General features: G+C 34.4%; 1 protein-coding gene across 2 annotated transcripts in view; it reads left to right on the top strand.

The window, feature by feature from the left end:
* Positions 1 to 19,752, top strand: part of LOC129227524 (monocarboxylate transporter 12-B-like) — a 78,034-nt gene that overhangs the window by 40,827 nt on the left and 17,455 nt on the right. For both annotated transcript variants that reach the window (XM_054862100.1, XM_054862099.1), the window contains exons 2-4: positions 2,296 to 2,657; positions 10,533 to 10,676; positions 17,795 to 18,124. In XM_054862100.1, the coding sequence (XP_054718075.1) occupies positions 2,360 to 2,657; positions 10,533 to 10,676; positions 17,795 to 18,124 (772 nt within the window). In that variant the 5' untranslated portion in view covers positions 2,296 to 2,359. The remainder of the gene's footprint in view (positions 1 to 2,295; positions 2,658 to 10,532; positions 10,677 to 17,794; positions 18,125 to 19,752) is intronic.

The following is a 19,752-nucleotide window of genomic DNA, read 5'->3' as shown; positions in this document are numbered from 1 at the left end:
TAACATTGCGTTTCAGAATAACATTGCGTTTTAGAATAACAGCGTGCTGAAAGTAATTGCCATGCTTTCATCAAGCAGAAATACAGTTTGATGAAATACGAAGAACCAAACTTTAGAAATATTCTAAATTAAAATTATATTCTCAATTCTAACTTCTAAATTCGGGTGTAGATAAACAGTTGTAAATAAGAAGAATATTAGTTTCTAGAATTCGGTTAAATTTGCATTAATATATATATACAGTAGAGCGTCGATTATCCGAATTTTAATTAACCGATCTGTCGAATTATCCGAACATATTGTGCCTTTTATTTTTTACGGCAGAGCATTTGAAATTGGAAACATTTTCCCATTTTATGAAGTAATATGTGGCAGTGAGAAGCAAAGGAATATAAGTGGACGTTTTATAGGTTTGAGCAAAACTGTTCTGCAATTCATATCCTATGTAGGCTTTCATTGAAATCATGCTCAATAGCACTCTATATTTTGCACTTACATCTCTTTGCTTCTCACTGCCTCATATGTACTTAGGAGAAGAAGGGGGGTGGGGACTCGAGGTTAAAACAAAATAATTTTTAACAGCCTAACCCAATCCTAGATCAAGTGGGATAAATAACCACACACACACACACAATAATTCTTAAATCTGCCTGTTCATTACTAAATTTGATTGAAAAAAAAAAAAAAAATTCTGCGTTAAAAATATGCAAACTTTCATTTGGTCAGAAGTGTCCTTGAAGTTGCTTGTCTAATTATCCAAACTTTTGTCAATCGAAACATGCCCCGATCCCGATAAGATTCGGATAATTTGCGCTATATTGAATTTCAAACTGACGTTTCTACAGCTTTTGCAAAGAAATACAAATATAGACAGTTTGAATATTAATTTCTAATTTTTGGTTAGCGATCATTTTACACTTGTTAAAAGATATATTTTAATGCCCCTACAAGCGTTCTTTACTCATTGAATATCGAAAATACCCTTAAAAGTTTACTCAATTGTATTTTCAAGCTTCCTGTCTTAGTTTTAAAAATATTACATTTTAATGTTTTTATTATTTTTATGTTTTTATAATTTTTTTTTTAAATTCAAAGTTTCTAACATTATGAAGGTTGAAAAATGTAAATGATACATATCTTTGCTTTCTCTTCCATCTTGGCCTTAGAAAGTGGTGTTTTTTATGGCATTAATCACTATTATGGTTTTACCGTTTTGGAACTTCACTTCTCTAAAAATGTCAAAGAGTATTTTCATGCCCTGGAAAGAATTCTAGGGCTTTCTCTATTACCATATGGTCTACATAACTGTGTGGTCTGTAAAACCAAATGGTATCTATGTTTATATGGACTACTTATTATATACCACCATGCTGTCAACATATATCACACTCCAGGCCCCCCCCCCCCCATACCTACTACCGTTCGTCATTTAACCGGTTGGATGGGGCCCTTAAGAAAACTCTGATTTTGATCCAGACAAAAAGTCGAGCAATGTCTAGTCCAGCACCCCCAGAGGTATTGATTCACTCAGAGGACTTTGTGTTTAACGTCCCCCAGTCACCATAAACGGACAACGCACATAAACCACAGTGGCGAATTTGCAAGTTGGCGGCCCGTCGAAATGCTTTTTTGCAAAATATTTCTCATGTACATTTTATTTAGCTTTTTCGGGCCTCTATGGTAGTGGGGGGCCCTCGCAATTTCGACATGGTTAATCCGCCACTGTAGAACCTATATTAACTTTTTATAACTATATAAATACTAGAAAATAGCCCGTCAAGGTATGACGGGTGAAAATTGCTTCTACATTTGAACGAAGCCATTGCCTGTTTGGTGATGTTTTGATGGTTGAAATTGTAGTCCTAACTCCAGTGGATTAACCCTAAAGTTCAGTAGGTAGCATTCATTGTTGACCATTTTTCATTTCTCCATTCCCCTGAAGCGACACAGTAATACCAGTAAAACAGTTAAGTTACCGGATCCAGTTCAGCCTTGTCACAATAAAGCCTTTCCCTGCATGATAAACATTATCAAAACATATTATCAAATTTTCATGCCGTGGCACGAGTGTTATTGTTGAAACTCGCAGGTTACTCGATCATTGGCTATTATATATATGAGGATAGCTATCTATCGAAAATATAAATCTCTACCTGCAATTATTTAAAATTTCAACATCTAAAGTTTGGTTAGAAATCTATCAAAAATGACCCGTTATTATTCACAGACAAGGGCCATCCACGAGAAATACTCATCATATGTGGCATCAATTCTTAAATGAAATTTTCATTTCAGGCAACATTGAAATCTTACTAATGACTTCATACGGAAGAAAAAAGACCATCTAAATTTTTGCCTGATGACTGCCATCAAGGAATTGAATAACTCGGCCATAGCCACTTCACCAGACGCAGAAAACAGACGCCATGTCGAAGAGGAGGAGGAGGAGGAAGAGGTTGAATACGTAATGCCCGAACCACCTGACGGGGGATGGGGATGGGTAGTGGTCTTCTGTTCTTTCATGATCCACGTGATTGCCGACGGAGTGACTTACACCTTTGGAATATTCCATATGGAGTTCTTAAGACATTTTGGGGAAAGCAATGGAGCTACTTCCTGGGTTTCATCCATCATGGTGGGGACAACATTTTGCGTAGGTAAGTCTTCATATGTTTCCTAAATATTATACTCTTTAAATTCTACTTCCGTCTTCACAAAATAAGTCTTTTTAAACAGTTGATTATTTTTAATAAATGAATATTTTTTCGTTTTTGTATCATATCGTGTCAACATGTTTTTGTCGTAGCAAAAATTTCATAAGATTTAACTGAAATTCGTTTTATAGTGAAAAGTATTGGTATAACTTTGATATACCCCCCCAAAAATTACGCGCCAAATCTGGCACTCCCTACGGACTTTTTAGGGTTGCTGTTTCTTATTTTGGTATTGCCAATTTAGGTTTTTTCAGCTTTTAGGTTTTTGCTGATTGCCAAATTTAGTATTTTCTTGTATTTTGTACCATTTTTGAGTTTTTTTTTAAAGTTTTGTGGCAACAATTTTTGGATTTCATTAATTTTTTTGCTTGGCGAGAAAAAAAAGTCGCCAAATTTCCGATTTGGGGGGGGGGGTATATCAAAGTAGTTCCAAAGTATTTTTGAAAAATGACAGAAAATATGTCGAACTACAAGAAAGAATTTTCTTTTTACAACAAAAAATAGTTAATCTTAATCAAAAATATTACTATAGTTTTTCATCTCATAATTTTATTCATGTCATAATTTGTCAGATCGGTTAATTGACCAATTGAAATTTTTTCCGTCTCTAGTTATGATATTAAGTGAACAAATGCTTTGTAAGCATCAACGTTTACGCAAATCACCATCTATTGGAATATCAGCTGTTCTAGCCTCTATTATTGAATCAAGCGAGGTGCTGATATAGCATGTGGATAGGCTTAATTAAATATAAACCGTAATTATGCTCAAACAAATATGGTTACTTGAAAAAAAATTCGAAGCGGTTTGAATAAACCAGATAAAACGCTAAAGTATCTGTTATTCATGTAAAACTTCAAAAAAAAAAAAAAAAAGAAAAAAAATAAAGAACGAAAGTACAAAGAAATACTATACATTAAAATTGTACCTTTCATGCAATAAAATAATCTTATGAGATAAAAATTGTGTTTTGAAATTCTAAAATGAAATAGTCGTATAGTGAAATTTTCGGATTGCAATTTTTGGTTTTTCTTCACTGACTTTTAGATGTTTTATTTTCCTTCACCAATCAATAAATATTTTCACTTTAGCAGAAATATTTGATGTTATAATTTTATGTAGGGGAAAGGGGGGCATATGTGAGCACGGAACATGGTATATTTTACTAGAATAACATGAAGCAAACAATCTTATGCAGAACTAGTTCTACTTCTTCGCCAAATTTTTAGAGCAATGAGTAAGTTTATATTTCTGTGGTGACAACTTCTTTGTTTTGCAGGTGTTGTTTGTAATTCTATCGCTGTCTTCTTCACTTGAAAGCATATTTTAAACTAACTAATAAGCTAAATTTAATTATTGCAAGCCGTTATATGAACATTCAAGTAAAATTATTTTTTAATTAATTTAAGAATTCTTTATTTTTGAAAATTAGTTCTAAGGTAGATGTCGGGGCACTTGTAAACACAACATGTTGAGGCACATGTGAACAGTTTCCATGTTCTCACAGTAATATAAATATTAGTGTGGCGTTATTATAAGTGTTAAAAAAGGTGTAAAGATTTTTATAATTGTTTTCCTACAAACAGTTTGTAAATTTATTGTTCATATTTTTTTCATTATTATTATTTATTTATTTTATTATTTTTTATTTTTAAAACTTTTTTGATACTAAGTAATTGACCAACAATTTAGTGTTACATAATATTTACAAGAAGAAAAAGACAGAATATTTTCCTTTAACCAAAAGCGGAAGTTGCAGAATGATTTTAAAATTGAACATCATATTCTGTATGAAGCTTAAACGCACTAACGATAATAAACTTTACATAATAAAATACTCTTTGTCTTATGTTTTTTCTTGTCGATCCAGTGAATAGAATATTCTACAAAACTTTAAAATTTGACAGTGAGCAGAGTTATATAATTCGGAAAAAAAAATTTTCTTATTGACAATTTAAACTATTGACTATATATACAATTTAAACTGACTCAGTTTAAGTTACAAACCCTTCAATGTGATTGGTACATACGTATGTGTTTTATATTAAAGAGTTGTTGGTTGAAATATGATGCTTGTCCCGCATTTTTCAATCGTGTTCATATGTGCCCCAGACTTGTTCACATGTTCCCTCCTATAGGGACACATGCGAGCAGTTGAAAGCATTTTTTTTTTACTTCCATAAATTAAAGAAATATATTTTTAAAAAATCTGAAAAAAAAAAAAAAAAATCAGGGCTCAAGGAAAGGACTATTCAATCATAGGGACACTTTTACTCTAAGAAATTGATAATTTTTTTTTTGATAAATTAAGAAATGAAAAAAATTGCACATGCGCACCCCTTTCCACTACTGAGTAAAGTAAACGTAGTTATCTCAATGAGTAAATAAGTTTTAAAACCAAAAATATTGCCATACAATGAAACTTATGTACTAGTTTAGTGTATCAGTAATAGAACCGAATTAAAAGCATGCACTTTATTTCTACGTGCAATTATCTAAAGAGAGAACAATAAGAGAGTTAGAAGAGAAGAGAGTTACAATTAACCATAGAACTTGCTAACAAAAGCCAAACTATCTTTCATGGCTATCAACACTTCAGATTCCGAAATAAAGTAATGAGTTGTTACTAGGAAACCGCTGAGAGCATCTTAATACAAGAAGCCATAGAAGAGAAAATTAGTTCGAAACCTCCAGAGAAATATTAATTAGTTGGAAACCTTAAAAGAGAAAATTAACAACTAGCTACAATCGATATTCCTTCCTGCAGCGTGACGAAATCACCTCGAAACTGTAAAACAAGGCATTGTTTTATTTCATATCCCAAATTTTTACATTGTAGTTGATTGAACTTCCTTGATATAAATGTTAAAGTTTCTTTTTCGGAGACTTATTTTGGAATTGCTGGTTTAATTTTCCAGGTTTCCAACTTTTATTAGAAATTTTCGATTGATTGCAGCAACATTCATTTTAATGTAACTTTTGATTCCCTACTCGGTAAATTAAGACTCTAAAAATTATTCCTCCCCCTCTCCCCTACTTGGGAAACGTTTGAACCTTTATTTTTCGGAATATTCAGTTTTTGGTTTTAGAAGAGCTAGATATACCCAGTCAATTGGTTTGCTATTAAAAAAAGAAATAAGTTTAAAAATCTTTTGACGTTTTGGAAAGCAAACCGCTCTTTCTGCCATAGTAACTCAGAATAACTTGTGCAACCTCTTCTTTTTTTCTTTTTTTTCCGTATTATATTTTTCTTTTTCTTTTCTTTTCTTTTTTTTAAACTAGAAGGCTCAGTACTGCTTTCTCCTGGCAAGATCATGAGATAAGTTTGACAAAGTATTACAATAATTAATTTTGCATCCCATTTCTGTTGTCCCTCAGTGACCCTAAATGGAAGGATACCTTGAAACCAAGATAATAATTCAGTTTGAAAGGATTTAATAAATATCATATCTTAAATTTACTTTATTATACAGCAGATTATAGACATTCTTCATCATTTTGTTCCAAAAAATCAATGTACTACATTAAAATCCAACTGTATCTATCTATCTATCTGTGTATTTATGTCATTCAACTCTTAGGAACGGCAACGATTTGAAGTTGGAACTAAGTATCAATAGATTCAAAATTTTACGAGGAACATGGATAACTCGCTTTCATTTTTGCACGACTTTAATCAGATATTAACTAAAATGTCAACCTTCAGCTGCGTTTCACCCGTTCTGAGTGATGCCGAAACTGGCAGCTATCAATAATGCTTGTTTCGAGCAAAAGTGGATTAAGTAAATCTGATCACTTACCAGTAATGCCTGGTTCGAGTGAAAGTGAATTGACTAAGGTATATTTCTGGATGCGATGATTTTAGCAACTTTTCCTTTGAAGAAATGTAACTTACGCCCCAAAAACATCAATTCAAATACTTTCGCTAACTTCAGTTGTCTCAGGCGGCAAGTAGAGGCGAATTCCCCGAAGTACACCGAAGAAGGCGGTGTATTTTGAGGGAACAGAGATGTACACCAACCCGCTGCAGACTATAGCCCGGTCAAAATAGACATTCGAGTTCGGAAAAATTCCCATAAAGCTGAAAATTGGTACAGACCTTAAGAACATCGTTATAAGTGAAATGTCAAAAAGTCCTCATCGATCCGAGTGGAGCTAAAAATTTTATGCAAGGTCAAAGGTCAAAATTGAAATTTTTTTTAAAAAAAATTGAAAACATTCATACAGTGCTGAAAATCGGTACAGACTTTAAATGCATCATTGTGAATGATATATGAAAAATTCCCATCGATTCCACTTGAACTAAAAAATTTATTGAAGGTCAAAGGTCAAAATAAACAAAAAAAACTTAAAAAATCGGAAAAATTCACATAGAGCTGAAAATTGGCAGAGACACAAAATACACAATTATAAATGAAATATAAAAAATCCCCATCGATCCCACTTAATATAAACATTTTATGCACGGTCAAAGGTCAAAAAATGTTTTTTTTTTTTATTTTGCAATTATTTCAAAACATAACTGTTATTATAAAAAGCTCATATTAATTTGTAAATTATACAATATGTTGAAAAGACGTTTTTATATGAAGTTCAACTCTTTCTGGTTCAAATTATGTGAAAATGGTGAAACAAGTACAACATTATCCCTTATTTAACGGATATAAGATGCCTCTCAGTACCTATTATCCCTAATCAGATTCTTCAGGTGCAGCAGCAACAATTTCTCTAGCCTTTGCATACAAAGGTTGATCAAAAGTAACAAGTAATGCTCTGTATTCTCCAAAGCACAAAGTAAAGTAGTGTATATATTATTGTAGTTATTTGCAGGTTGGTGAATAAATGGTAAGAACAAAATTCTAGACATTGAAAAATCCATATTATTCTTTGTTAAACCTTCAGTATAACCCGTTCCAACCTGATAGCGATAAATTATTCCATTTCCCGTACAACCATAACAAATCTATTTTCCGGAGTAAGAAAGAAGTTGTATCACTTTTCGCTGAAATAATTTGTTTTATTCGCGATAAAGGATCTTCTGCTAAAACTGAACTTCTAGAAGTAATAATTTGGATTATGCCCATTATGTGTAGAGTGTTATGGCCATCTAAAGTGTGTACGTTAATACCAGCATTGTCTGCTGCGTATTGAATAAATGTCCCGGTTTCTGGTGGTAAAATATGTGGCTGATGGTTAAAAACTGTAGCCGCCTCATACACCATAGTATCATTATACGAAGCACTTAAACCAAAAGACGAGAAAATTTGTATCAAACGTTTAGATCCAAATCGTCGATGAGAAAAAACTGAGAGACTCAATTGTAATCTCGAGATGAAAGATCTAGGACGAACAGCAGCCATAATACAGTGGCTGACACTAGTACATATTAATTTCAAATGTTCCGATTTAGATCGTTTTCTTTTTAAGATAATTTGCTCCAAAAAATAAGTCAATGACTCCGGAATGTCACTATTAATATTTTCAAACATTTGACATGGCGGGTTATAATTGTTAGTGTCGCACACGGCAGATTGGATATCTTCTTGAATAATTTCTCCCGCAGTCTTTAGTACCCTAAATCTTTCCTCTTTTGCTGTTTTTTTTTTTTTCCGTACCAAGCTTTGTTCAGTATATCGTGCTGAGTGTAAACAAATCATTGCTAAACTTCCACGTTTCTCGGTTATAATCATTCTATTGCCATATCTTAACTTTAATCTGTTTTTGATTGTTTTATCATCTGGGATTTCATTTTTACAAATATTTTTTAGTTCTTACAGAGAAAACTTCAGTCTCTTCATTTGCTTCATCACCACAAAATAAGCAACAGTTTTTAAAACAAAATGTTGTCTCACCTGATAGGACTCTAGTACGAGGTGGACTACTCAGAGATGTACTGGCCTCTGTCGCTTGTTGTCTTTTAGCTGCCGCAATACCCACTTTCGGGTGTACATTTTGCGACACTACATGAACTGATCCACCGACTGTTTGTCTTTCAAGTATTCAACAAACCCATCGTTCCTTGCACTACTTGAATCAATTCTAGATTTTAGTCCGCGTTCAACAGTAACAATTTCACCATCAAAGATTTATTGCAAATGAAGCAATCTTGCGGCATCTTTGAAGAATTATTTGTTAAGGGTGCGTATTCATATCAAAAATAGTATCAATAAACCCGACTTATCACAACAAAGAATCACTCCCTGTTAATAGAAGCACTTGTGCGACTGACTTTGCTCATACAAAGGAATCTAAGCGCATCCACTCTCCCCTGAATGTAACATGATCTTTTCAATTTGAAGGGGGGGGGGTGTGAATCGTAAGAGGGGATAGGCATAGCGGTCAAGTGTAGTTTCTCGAGGTCACACGAAAGAAAGAAAAGGAGCTTCAGTACTATTTCCAAGTTTCAAAAACTGCGATACCTTATGAATGTTATCATTTATTTGGGGGGGGGGGGCACAAATATTGGGCTTTTTTAACACCTAGGGCAGATCCAGTTTCTGGTTTTGGAAGTACTCGTTATCAGAAAGGGATCAAAGTAATTTTAGGGCATAAATAGGGGGTTTAAGGTCAACGAAATATGTCATCAAAATGCAGCTTTAATTTGTCGCTTACGGGGGGGGGGAGCGCTGGGGGGTAAGATCTCCAAGGCACAGCCTCTAAATCTCCGCTTGTATGTACATAAATGCATAGTTTTCAAACTTTGTATTCTCTATTTTAAGACACTTACCGTTTAAGAGATATTTATGAAAAATTGATTTTCTGAGCTTCGACCTTGAATAAAAAGTTTAGCTCCACTGGGATTAGTTGGGAACGTTTGAAATTTCGTTTATAATGATGTCTCTAATTATTTCTATGGTAATTTCATAGTCAAGGTGCAATATTTGGACAAAAATTGGGATTTTAGGGTGAATTTTTAGAAATTTGAGTCCTTGAACTGCAGTTTTAGACTTTATTTTATCGCTTTAGGGAGAGGGGGGTATGACCCCTTGACCCATCCACTGAATCCCCTCCCGTTTGTGCATAATTATCTATTAATTATTTATTAATTATCTATTAATTTTCAATCTTTGTATCCCCTATTTTTACAATAACACTTACCGTTTAAGAGATAGTTGCGAAAAATCGGTTTTTTACCTTTGACTTTGAATAAATTTTTAGCTCCACCGGGATTGATGGAGACTTCTGACACTTCACTTTAGTGTTGTCCTTAACTATATTTGTGTTAATTTCATAGTCAAAGTACCAAATAGGGGTACAAATAAGGGGTCTAAGGAATTATTTTTTTTTTTTAATATGTCTCCAATGACATTTTAAACTATATTTAGTAGCTTTAGGGTGGAAGGTATGACCCCCATGACCCATCCTCGGAATCCCCACTTGTTTGTACACAATTGCATACCTTTCAAACTTTGTAACCTCCATTTTTTCGCTAACAATTATCGTTTAAGAGATATATATGAAAAATTGATTTTTTGACCTTTGACCTTGCATAAAATTTTTAGCTCCACTCGGATCGATGAGGACTTTTGACATTTCATGTATAATGATGTTCTTAAGGTCTGTACCAATTTTCAGCTTTATTGGAATTTTTCCGAACTTTCGCTTTTTTTTGGTCTATTTTGACCGGGCTACTAGCTGCCACGCTAATCTAGCCACCGTACGACTAGTAAAACTATTAAAACATAAATGGGGCATCTTAAAATAGAAAAATTAAAGCTAAAGTTAATCTCAATTACTGTACTATATCAAGGTAAAGCAACTGTAATTATATTTTATGTCCTTAAATAACATATCTAATGTTTTTTTCCTGTTTTTAAGGACCTTTTGCAAGTGGTCTGACGAATCAGTTCGGATGCAGAACAGTGACGATCATTGGCTCGTTACTCGCTACATTTGGCCTGATTATGAGCACCATTGCGCCAAGCGTCACTTTCCTTTACTTTAGCGCCGGCCTGTGCACAGGTAATTCAATAATGATAATAGTCATAATAATAACAAGAACAACATCAAGAACAGTAAAAACGAACAAAAAAAAAAGTAACAAAAGAACATTAATATTATTAATAATAATAATCATAAAAAAAAATCGTTATAACGACAGCTTGATGTCTAAAGGGAATCAGTCGCTACAACGAGAGGTCGCTACAGCGAAATGTACATGGTACTGTACGTTTTTTAGTCATAATTAAAAATGTCGGAATAACTTTTACAAGTTACGTATCATTTTAAAAGGGAATGAAGAAACTAATAAAATAAGAAGTAATTGGGATTACAAAGTTAAAAAAACTGCACATAAATTAAACAAAACTTTAAAATAATACATTTAACGACAAAAAAAAAAAAAAAAGAAAGAAAGAAAAATAGTGTTTATTAATATTTAGCAAACAGTTATTTTCAATTTAGAGATCGTGGTTTGCTTCTAATTTGAGATTTCTTTCCTTGAATACTAGTTTCTCCTCGTATTTAGATAACAATAAGTCATCCGCTTTCAATTTCACTGAATTTCTTTAAAAAAATATTTTATTCTGCTTATCGTTTGTGTACAGCTCTCGCCAATTCTTTGGTTCTTTCATTATCAAACAATTCCTTTCAATGGATTTTTTTTTGCGGGGGGAGGGGGGGGGCGGAGGTTTGCACACAACTTACAGTTTCTCTTCAATCCAAACTTTTTTTTTCTTTTAGGGACACAAATTTGTTTAATATTAATTTTGAATACATAGTAGGCATTAAGCATTACAAATATGTTGAAGTTTAATTTTGGACGTTATATTGGAATGAATGGTTCAGTTTAGACGTTCTAACGGAAGTTAAAATAGCATTGCTTCTATGGAATAGCCAATGGGATTGCATGCAAAAGTCGCTACTGTCCAACCACGGATTGTATGGAATTGGCAAACGTCGAGTTGAGATGAATCAATCTGAATGAGGGAGAAAAGTAAAAATTTGATGCGCGTGTTCCGCTCATTTCAACGTGACTCTACTTAATTTAGAGGCTAACATACATCTTCAAAAGCTGACCTCTAAAAACTAATAGATGCGTCCATTTCCGCCAGTAAACCGGATGTTTGCTTTTCCATACAATCCGTGGTCGGACAGTATAACGGAAGGAACAACGTTGACAACAATACTTAATGATAATAATAATAATAATAATAATAATAACAATAATAAAAAAGTAATGATAATGACAATAAATTATGATGATAGCAACAATAATAACAAGCAATAACAATAATAAAATACAATAAAACAATAAAAATAATTTTAATAATGATAGTAAATTAGGATGGTGATGACGACAATAATAAGAAATAATAATAACAATAAGAACAGTAACAATTAGAACAATAACAATAGTTTTTTTTAATAATGTGAGGAATGTGAGGAGCGATGGGGGAAATTGGCAGTCATATTTGCATTCAGGGGGACATTTTCATAAGAATCAGCAAGAATCCAACCAGAAGCATTTTGAAGGGGTTGTTTTTGCCATGCAGTGTAGGGGTGCGACATCGATGTCGATGTTTTGGAAACATCGATGTTTTTGTTTATACATCGATGTTTAACTTTCGATGTTTTTGGAACATCGATGGTTTGGGTTCGATGTTCTTTCGATGTTGATGTTTTTGTATTTTAATTGAAAATTGTAATAAAATTTTTTACAGAGAAGTGACATCGATTGAAAAAGATCAATGATTCAAAACATCGATCTTCAAAATAAGAAAGAAAAAAAAACGATGATATCTGTAAATTGACCCAAAAGCATTGAACTCTCGGAAACAGCTACACCACCTAAATTTGAAAAATGTAGAAGCTGAGCTCCTGTCAGCTACCGTGCAAAATAAGCTCAAACAGGGGTGCCAACTGCTCCGCAAAAATTGCGAAACACCTGAGCTATGCAAAAAATTATTTTGCTCCGCATTTCCCGGCCGAGCGTTTTCAAGCATGACATAGAGTTTAAAGCTGTTTTTTTTTTTTTTTTTTTTTTTATGCTAGTGCTTAAAATGATTATCAAAGCTCAAAAACAATTTAAGGCGAGTGGTTTATGTTTCTGTAACTGAATTTTATGCAAAATAAGGGGCTGCTCCGCCAAATTTCAAAATGCTTCTTAAAACCACCAAAAATGCTCATCAAATTGTTTCTCCAAGGTTGGCTCAGAATCCTCATTGCTTGGAAAATAGCATAAAAAAATTCAAAGAAAGTAAATTCGCCGTTGCCGGTGTTAAGAATATCTGAAATTTCCCAAAACTATTTCAGCTTCAACGAAGTATAAAATGAAAGCATTCAAAATAAACATGGCATTTTTTTCAATGTTTTATAAGCATAAACGGCGACAGGAAAGCTTCCTCTGATCTGTTTTGTTTATTTTTCTGTTGACTTGTGAAATGTGGTGTTGTACGTAATTGGTTAGAGAATATATGTAGTATATTCTCTATTGGCTTTACTTAGAAATTTCTGAAAAAAATTGCTATAATTAAATGAATTGACGCAATGCCAAAAAAGAATTTACTGATCCATTAAGAAACATTTGTTAGAGATTATCATATATTTAAATCTGTAGTGTTGAACACTCAAAAATGTATGTTATATATTGATAAAAAGATCAATGCTTCGAAACATCAATGTTTTTTAGTCGATGTATCAATACCGTCGATGTTTTAATTTCGAACATCGATGTTTTGAAACATCGATGTTTTGCCATCGATGTCGCGCCTCTAGTGCAGCGTAATTTGAACGAAGTAAATAATTTCTGTAAAAGTTGTTTCTCAGTCAGCGCAGTGTTGATGCAGAGAAAGCTACATGCCATTACTGCGCAATTACAATCCAATGTGCTTAAGGGGGATTTTTTTTTCTACACACAACACACAACTTGGAGCTTCTCTTCCTTCCTTACTTTTTTTTCTTTCTTTTATAATGTGAGCCACTCGTTTCTGACCTAAAACGATCTGCCAAACATTTAACAGCTACTACATACAATTTTCAAATTCAACGCCAGTTCAATAAGTATTTTACTTCAGCGGATTCCAGGCAGTTAAAACATGAAAACTTGATTTTTATTTCTCGAGAAAATATTAGGACTCGACCGATGCATCGGCCTGGCCGATGCATCGGCGCCGATGGTTCAACAATTTAGCCATCGGCATCGGCATCGGCCGCCGATGCTAACTTGCAGGAAACATCGGCCCATCGGCCTTAAAAACATCGATGAGCCGATGGATTGGCCGATGTTTTCGAAAAAAAAAAATTATCTTTGCTGTTTTACTTTTTAATACAAAATAAAAAGAGTTATTGTTTTCATATAAAATTTTTTACTTAAATTTCAGTATGAATTTCTACTTTAATCACACCTGAAAGAGTTTTTAATACTGCATTGAGGTACCAAAGAAGTTAATTATTGCATTGTTTTTTGCGGCTGGAATGTACGTATGTATCTCTCATAAGTCAACTCAAAAATGGTAAGCGGTAGAAGGTTACAATTTCGCATGTGGACTGTGCGTACGTTCCAGTTGTGCACTTCCGGTTTTGTTTTCGATCGGGTGTTCTAAAAAGCCTATTTACTAATTTTTGTTGTGGCTATTAATTACTTATTTCAATACAATACTAATATAGCGTCTCAGACTGACGACCATTTGGTGATAGATTGTTGAATTGGAGACCAACTTGGAAACAAATATGAGATGGCGAAACCGGGTTCTGTGTCATTTTGTTACATTCCCGTTGAACCGACGGTAATTTTTAATTTTTCGATAGTATTTGTAATATGAATCACAGTAATGCAGTCTTTTCTGTATCGGTTCGGCGGTGGTACAAGTTTGAAGCCCGTCGAAATACATTTTGGGGTCCTATTTCTCTGTCACGGAAAATGTAAAACATATACCATAAGCATTTTTTTAACTCCTACGGTGCCCCTAAGGTTATGGGGCCTCTTGCGCAATTGCAACATTTGCTATATTTTAAATCCGCCAACGCACGTCAAAACAAACTCGGGTGCAAGTTTTAAAAGAGTTTTTCTCCTCAATGTTTATGATTATTTTAAACTCAATTTTTTACGATTATTTTTTGTATTTCCGAGAACACTTGCGTGCCCCCTTCCCCCTCCCTCTATTTATGAAATTAATTTCTAGTTGTACTTCCGAGTCATTTTAAACTAACACCATTCATGAAATTAGATTTTTTTTTCAAACTTTATCTATTGTTTAGGATGAATTTGGAGCATTAATGTGAGAAATTGATTAAATACGTTTTGAATGGTGACATAATTCGAAACATAATTTCTTTTTTCAGCAAAAAAAGTTACTAGCTTTTATAAAAAAATGCAAACTTTTCTATTCATAAATTTTAAATAAGTATAAAAATATTCCTATTATGATTTAATAGTGTAATTTATCTGTTACCCTTTTTGTCTAATTTGAATACTAAAAAAATGTCTACTTGCAATCTTTCCACTTTAATAGCATAATTTGTTGACGGTTTCATATTTTTATTCTTTTTTTTAATAATTAAACAACGTAATTTAAAATTTTTTAACTATGCATAGTGTATCTAAATCCATACATTATTATATTATAACTGAAATCTTAGTTATGTGCTCAATTAAAAAAAATAATCAATTGCTTATTTAACAGTGTCTTTGTTTTTCTTCCATGTTTTCCTTTCTTTCTTTTTTTTTTCTTTTTTTTTCGAATGTTGTTCTTTCACTTTCATCATACAGCAATCAAAAAAGGAGAAGTATAACTACACTCTATACAGATTGTACGTAGTACGATCCAAAAGTTCGGGGAAAAGCTGTATAAACCCTTACCCAGAATAGTTCACATTATCGAAGCACATCCACCTTCAAAGGGTCACCTTGAGCGACTATGTACTTCAGCCAATGTTCATATAACTTTTGGTAACACTCCTGGAAGCCATTTTTCGCAATCTTCTGTGATGCAGCTTTATCTTTTCCTGACGAAAGAAAGTGGCGTCCATGCAAATGTTTTTTTTTTTTTGCTGAGAACAGGTAAAAGTCACACGGAGCTAAGTCCGACGAAACGTTATGCTATTTGTTTGTCATATCAGAGTATTGACCAATCGAACCGTGCATCCTCAACATGAAAGTCGCCTTCTTCCCCACGATGAAGTTAAAAGCAGCAGCGCAAGAGCCCTTTCAGGAGGTTGCAAAAAATGGCTGCCAGGAGTGCTTCTAAAAGCTATACGAACGTTGGCAGAAGTGCACAGTCGTTCAAGGTGACTGTTTTGCAGATAGATGTGCTTCGGTAATGTGAACTATTCAGGGTAAGGTTTTATACAGATTGTCCTTGAACTTTTAGATAATACTACGTACGTATGAGTTTTCAACTTACTATTTCATAACGTTTTTGAGTGACGCAAGTGTACGCGCATGAAGACATCACAAGAGAACTTGCGATAATTAACTGAGGAGGTGTTCAAAATGGATATTTCGGTCATCTATGTGTTCTTAGGTACATATGCATGTACAGATGTGCCGAAAAAACTTGTGAAGTTTAAATTGGGTGGTCGTAAAATAGAAATTTCGGTGGAAATCTGATTTTTTTGTTATTACTATTCCCTATTTGTAGAAAGGAAGTAAAGTGAAATGAATAAATGATCTTTTAAATTCCTAGCAATCTTAGCAATTTATTTCCGTTAGATTTTTTTTTTTTTTTTTTTTTGCCATCGGCCAACGGCATCGGCCATCGGCCATCGGCAATCGGCCATTTGGAGAAAACAATCGGCCATCGGCCATCGGCCATCTTTGAACAATCGGCCAACAATCGGCATCGGCCCATCGGCCAAAAAATGCCATCGGTCGAGCCCTAGAAAATATGTTTTTTTTTCCATTTCAGTAACATGTAATAAGGTACCTTTGCGTAGTTTACATTATTTGTTAATTTCATTTTCTTGAGAAAATGAAAACCATTAAGAGTTTCAATGGAAACTAAGCATTTCACTTTAAAATCTTGTTCTTCAACTAATAACAGTCACATTTGTTTACATCTGTAACTCAAAAGTTCTCGTAATAGAAGGGAAATAAGAATATAATTGTAGTATCTAATTCCTAGTCTAGTTATTCTAATGTAATTAATTTTGAATAATATTATGGGGGAAATAGTGCAAGTGTCGGATGTATAGTAGGGTGATTCAAAAAACCTTTTTTTGAGCTAGAGTCCAGGACACCCCCTATTTTTTTAGACTTACTAATAGTATTATGATGTAAAAGTTTTAGCTTCTTACTCAATTTTTAAGAGGGTGCTCAATGACCCCTTCATTTAACATTAACCGTAGCATAGAAAATGACACAAATTTAGAAACATTTAATTTCCCCAGCTATTTTTTGTCGTAAATAATTATTTTATTGCAATGTATATGCATGTGTGTAAATTATAATATGTAGCATTGTTTTTTCAGTTTCATGTATTTTTTTACTCCCCTCCCCACACTTATGAAGCTTAGGGGAGGGGGTGTTGAGCACTCTCTTTCAGTTGAAATTGGAAGCTAAAATTATTCCAGTATATTACTATCCACAAATCTAAAAATATTAAGGGTGTCCTGTTATCCAGGAGAAACTTTTTTTGTCTTACATGTATTTTTGAACCGCCCTAATGTATAGGTACTGTGTTCAACAATCTAGAAAAACATAATCTTAAAGTACTTTTCATCTACAACCAGGGGTGCCCATCCCCCCTCCCCCAAGTTCGAGTTCGATGGCGCAAATCGCCCCCCCCCCCCCCCAAATTTTTCTCAACCCTGTTCCCTTTTTCTATTTTTTAGCTCTTTTTTTATTTTATTTATTTTTTAAAATATTTTTTATTCAATTTATGTTTATTTATTTATTTTTAATTATTATTATTAATTTCATTATTATTATTATTTTATTAGTAAAGTTCTGTTCTACGCCAATGACATACACACACACATAAACTAAATAAATAAATGAAATGAAATATAAACAGAATCAAATAAAATAAAATAAAAGTAATTTAAATTGTCAGTAAATAAATTTAAATAAATAAATAGTTTAAAAAATCCCCCTTGTGGGCACCCCTATCTGCAAGCAGCTCAATTTTTTTCCCTTCCAGGCTGCGGATTCGGGCTGATGTACTTGCCGGCCATCGTGTGCGTGACGTGCTACTTCGAGCGCCGACGGGCCTTCGCGACGGGCATCGCGGTGTGCGGGTCGGGCATAGGGACCTTCCTGCTGGCGCCCGTCATCCAGTGGATGGTGGGCGATCTCGGCTGGCAGGGCGCCATGCTCGTCACCGCGGGATTCGTGCTCAACTGCTGCGTCTTCGGGGCCCTCTTCAGGCCCCTCCAGAAGAAGCCCGTGCTCAAGAGGCTCAAGAGGTGCTCCTTCTCGTCGGCGCAGAGCCCCTGCAACGGGGACGCCCGCAAGTGTTCCTTGCCGAACGGTAAGTGTTGCCGCCATCTTCTGACTCAATCCCAGGTGAATCTTTACTAATAATAAAGCTCAAAGTTTGTCTGGATTTCTGTGACGATCATAGCGCCTAAACCGTTCGGCCGATTTTAACGAAATTTGGTACAGAATTATTTTCTAGCATGGGGACCTCGAAGCGATTTTTCGAAAATTCGATTTTGTTCTTTTTCGATTCCAATTTTAAGAACATTTTCCCGAACAAATTATCGTAACGTGGGCGAGTAAATTACCGAATTATCATAACGTGGAACCGTAACATGGGCGAGCAAATGACCATAACAAATTGGCGAGAAATTCATCATCCAGTATTTGTAAATATACAAGCGAACCAAATGACCTCTTAATTTTCTACTACAGGCAAAGCCGTGCGGGTACCACTAGTGTTGTATAAGTATAATGCTTGTTTTAATCTTAGAGCCCGTTTACACTTGCTGAAAATTCAGCTCATTGCAATTATTTAAGAAATGCTGTAAGAAAAGCATCACCATCAGGGAAAACAACGAATTATTGCAGGTTGGGCCGTGATGGCGTGATCGGAGAGGCGACGAACTCGTAACCCCGGGTTCGATACCAGATGTTTCGAAGATCCGCTGTGTTCGTCAATGGTGACTGAGGTACGTTTAGTAAATTGTGATCACAAAGTCCTCCAAGTGATACAATACCTCTGTGGGTGCTGGACCAGGGATTACTCGGCTTCTGGTCTGGATTAAAAAAAGAAAGCAGTCTTCAGAGCCTCATAAAACCGGTTAAACCACAAATACTGGTAGGTACGGGGATCCTGGAGTGTGATGTGATGTATAAGTGTAATGCTTGTTTTAATCTTAGAGTCCGTTTACACTGATTCAGCTCATTGCAGGTGTTTCAAAAAACGCAGTAAGAAAAGAGTCACCAACAACGGATTATCAGAGGTAGAAGTGGTATTGTGCAACTGCCAGTTGCGATGTAAACGGGTAATATCGAAAATTCCTTCCCCGTCTTTAAATCATTGCAATGAAGAAAATGCAATGGCATTTTCGTAGCAAACGCGCTGTTAGACAGGTTATTTTCCAATCGGCAGTCGCCAGCATGAAGCAAGTTTTTGTAGGACTGTCGTGTGACATTCAAATTTCATTGGACTTAAAATGTTACTTATCCCTTTTTTCGGTGAGAAATGTTCTGTACATTTGTTGTTGACACATTTATAAATTGAGGCAAAATTAAACCTGACAACATTGTAATGTTGGGATTAGAATCTGTGCACAGGGGCTGATTAAGACATCCAGAGGCCTTAGGGTCAAGTCTTACAATTTTCCATTAGCTAAAAGAAATTTAGCCATTTAGGGGCCTTTAAAACTGGGTCCTAGGCCACGGCCTAATTGGCCAGTTTGATAATTAGGCCCAGTCTGCGTAGCCTTCACAACGCTGTCAAGTTATTTTTCTTCCAACTGTAGATAGTAGTCTAGGATTGCCAATGAATTGGGGCCAAGGGGAATGTGGAAACCCGTCACCTGAAGAAAATAGTAGGTCTTCGGGGATTTTTCTCTTGATTCTGACGGAGACTATTAAGACATAGACACTTCTTCTTTGGTTTTACTCTACCTATGACTACTGTACATCTCCTCC

Source organism: Uloborus diversus, chromosome 8 (assembly GCF_026930045.1).
Source record: "Uloborus diversus isolate 005 chromosome 8, Udiv.v.3.1, whole genome shotgun sequence".
Lineage (NCBI taxonomy): Eukaryota > Metazoa > Arthropoda > Arachnida > Araneae > Uloboridae > Uloborus > Uloborus diversus.
The sequence above is the reverse complement of the archived record's forward strand: the minus strand, read 5'-3'. Positions and strand labels throughout refer to the sequence as shown.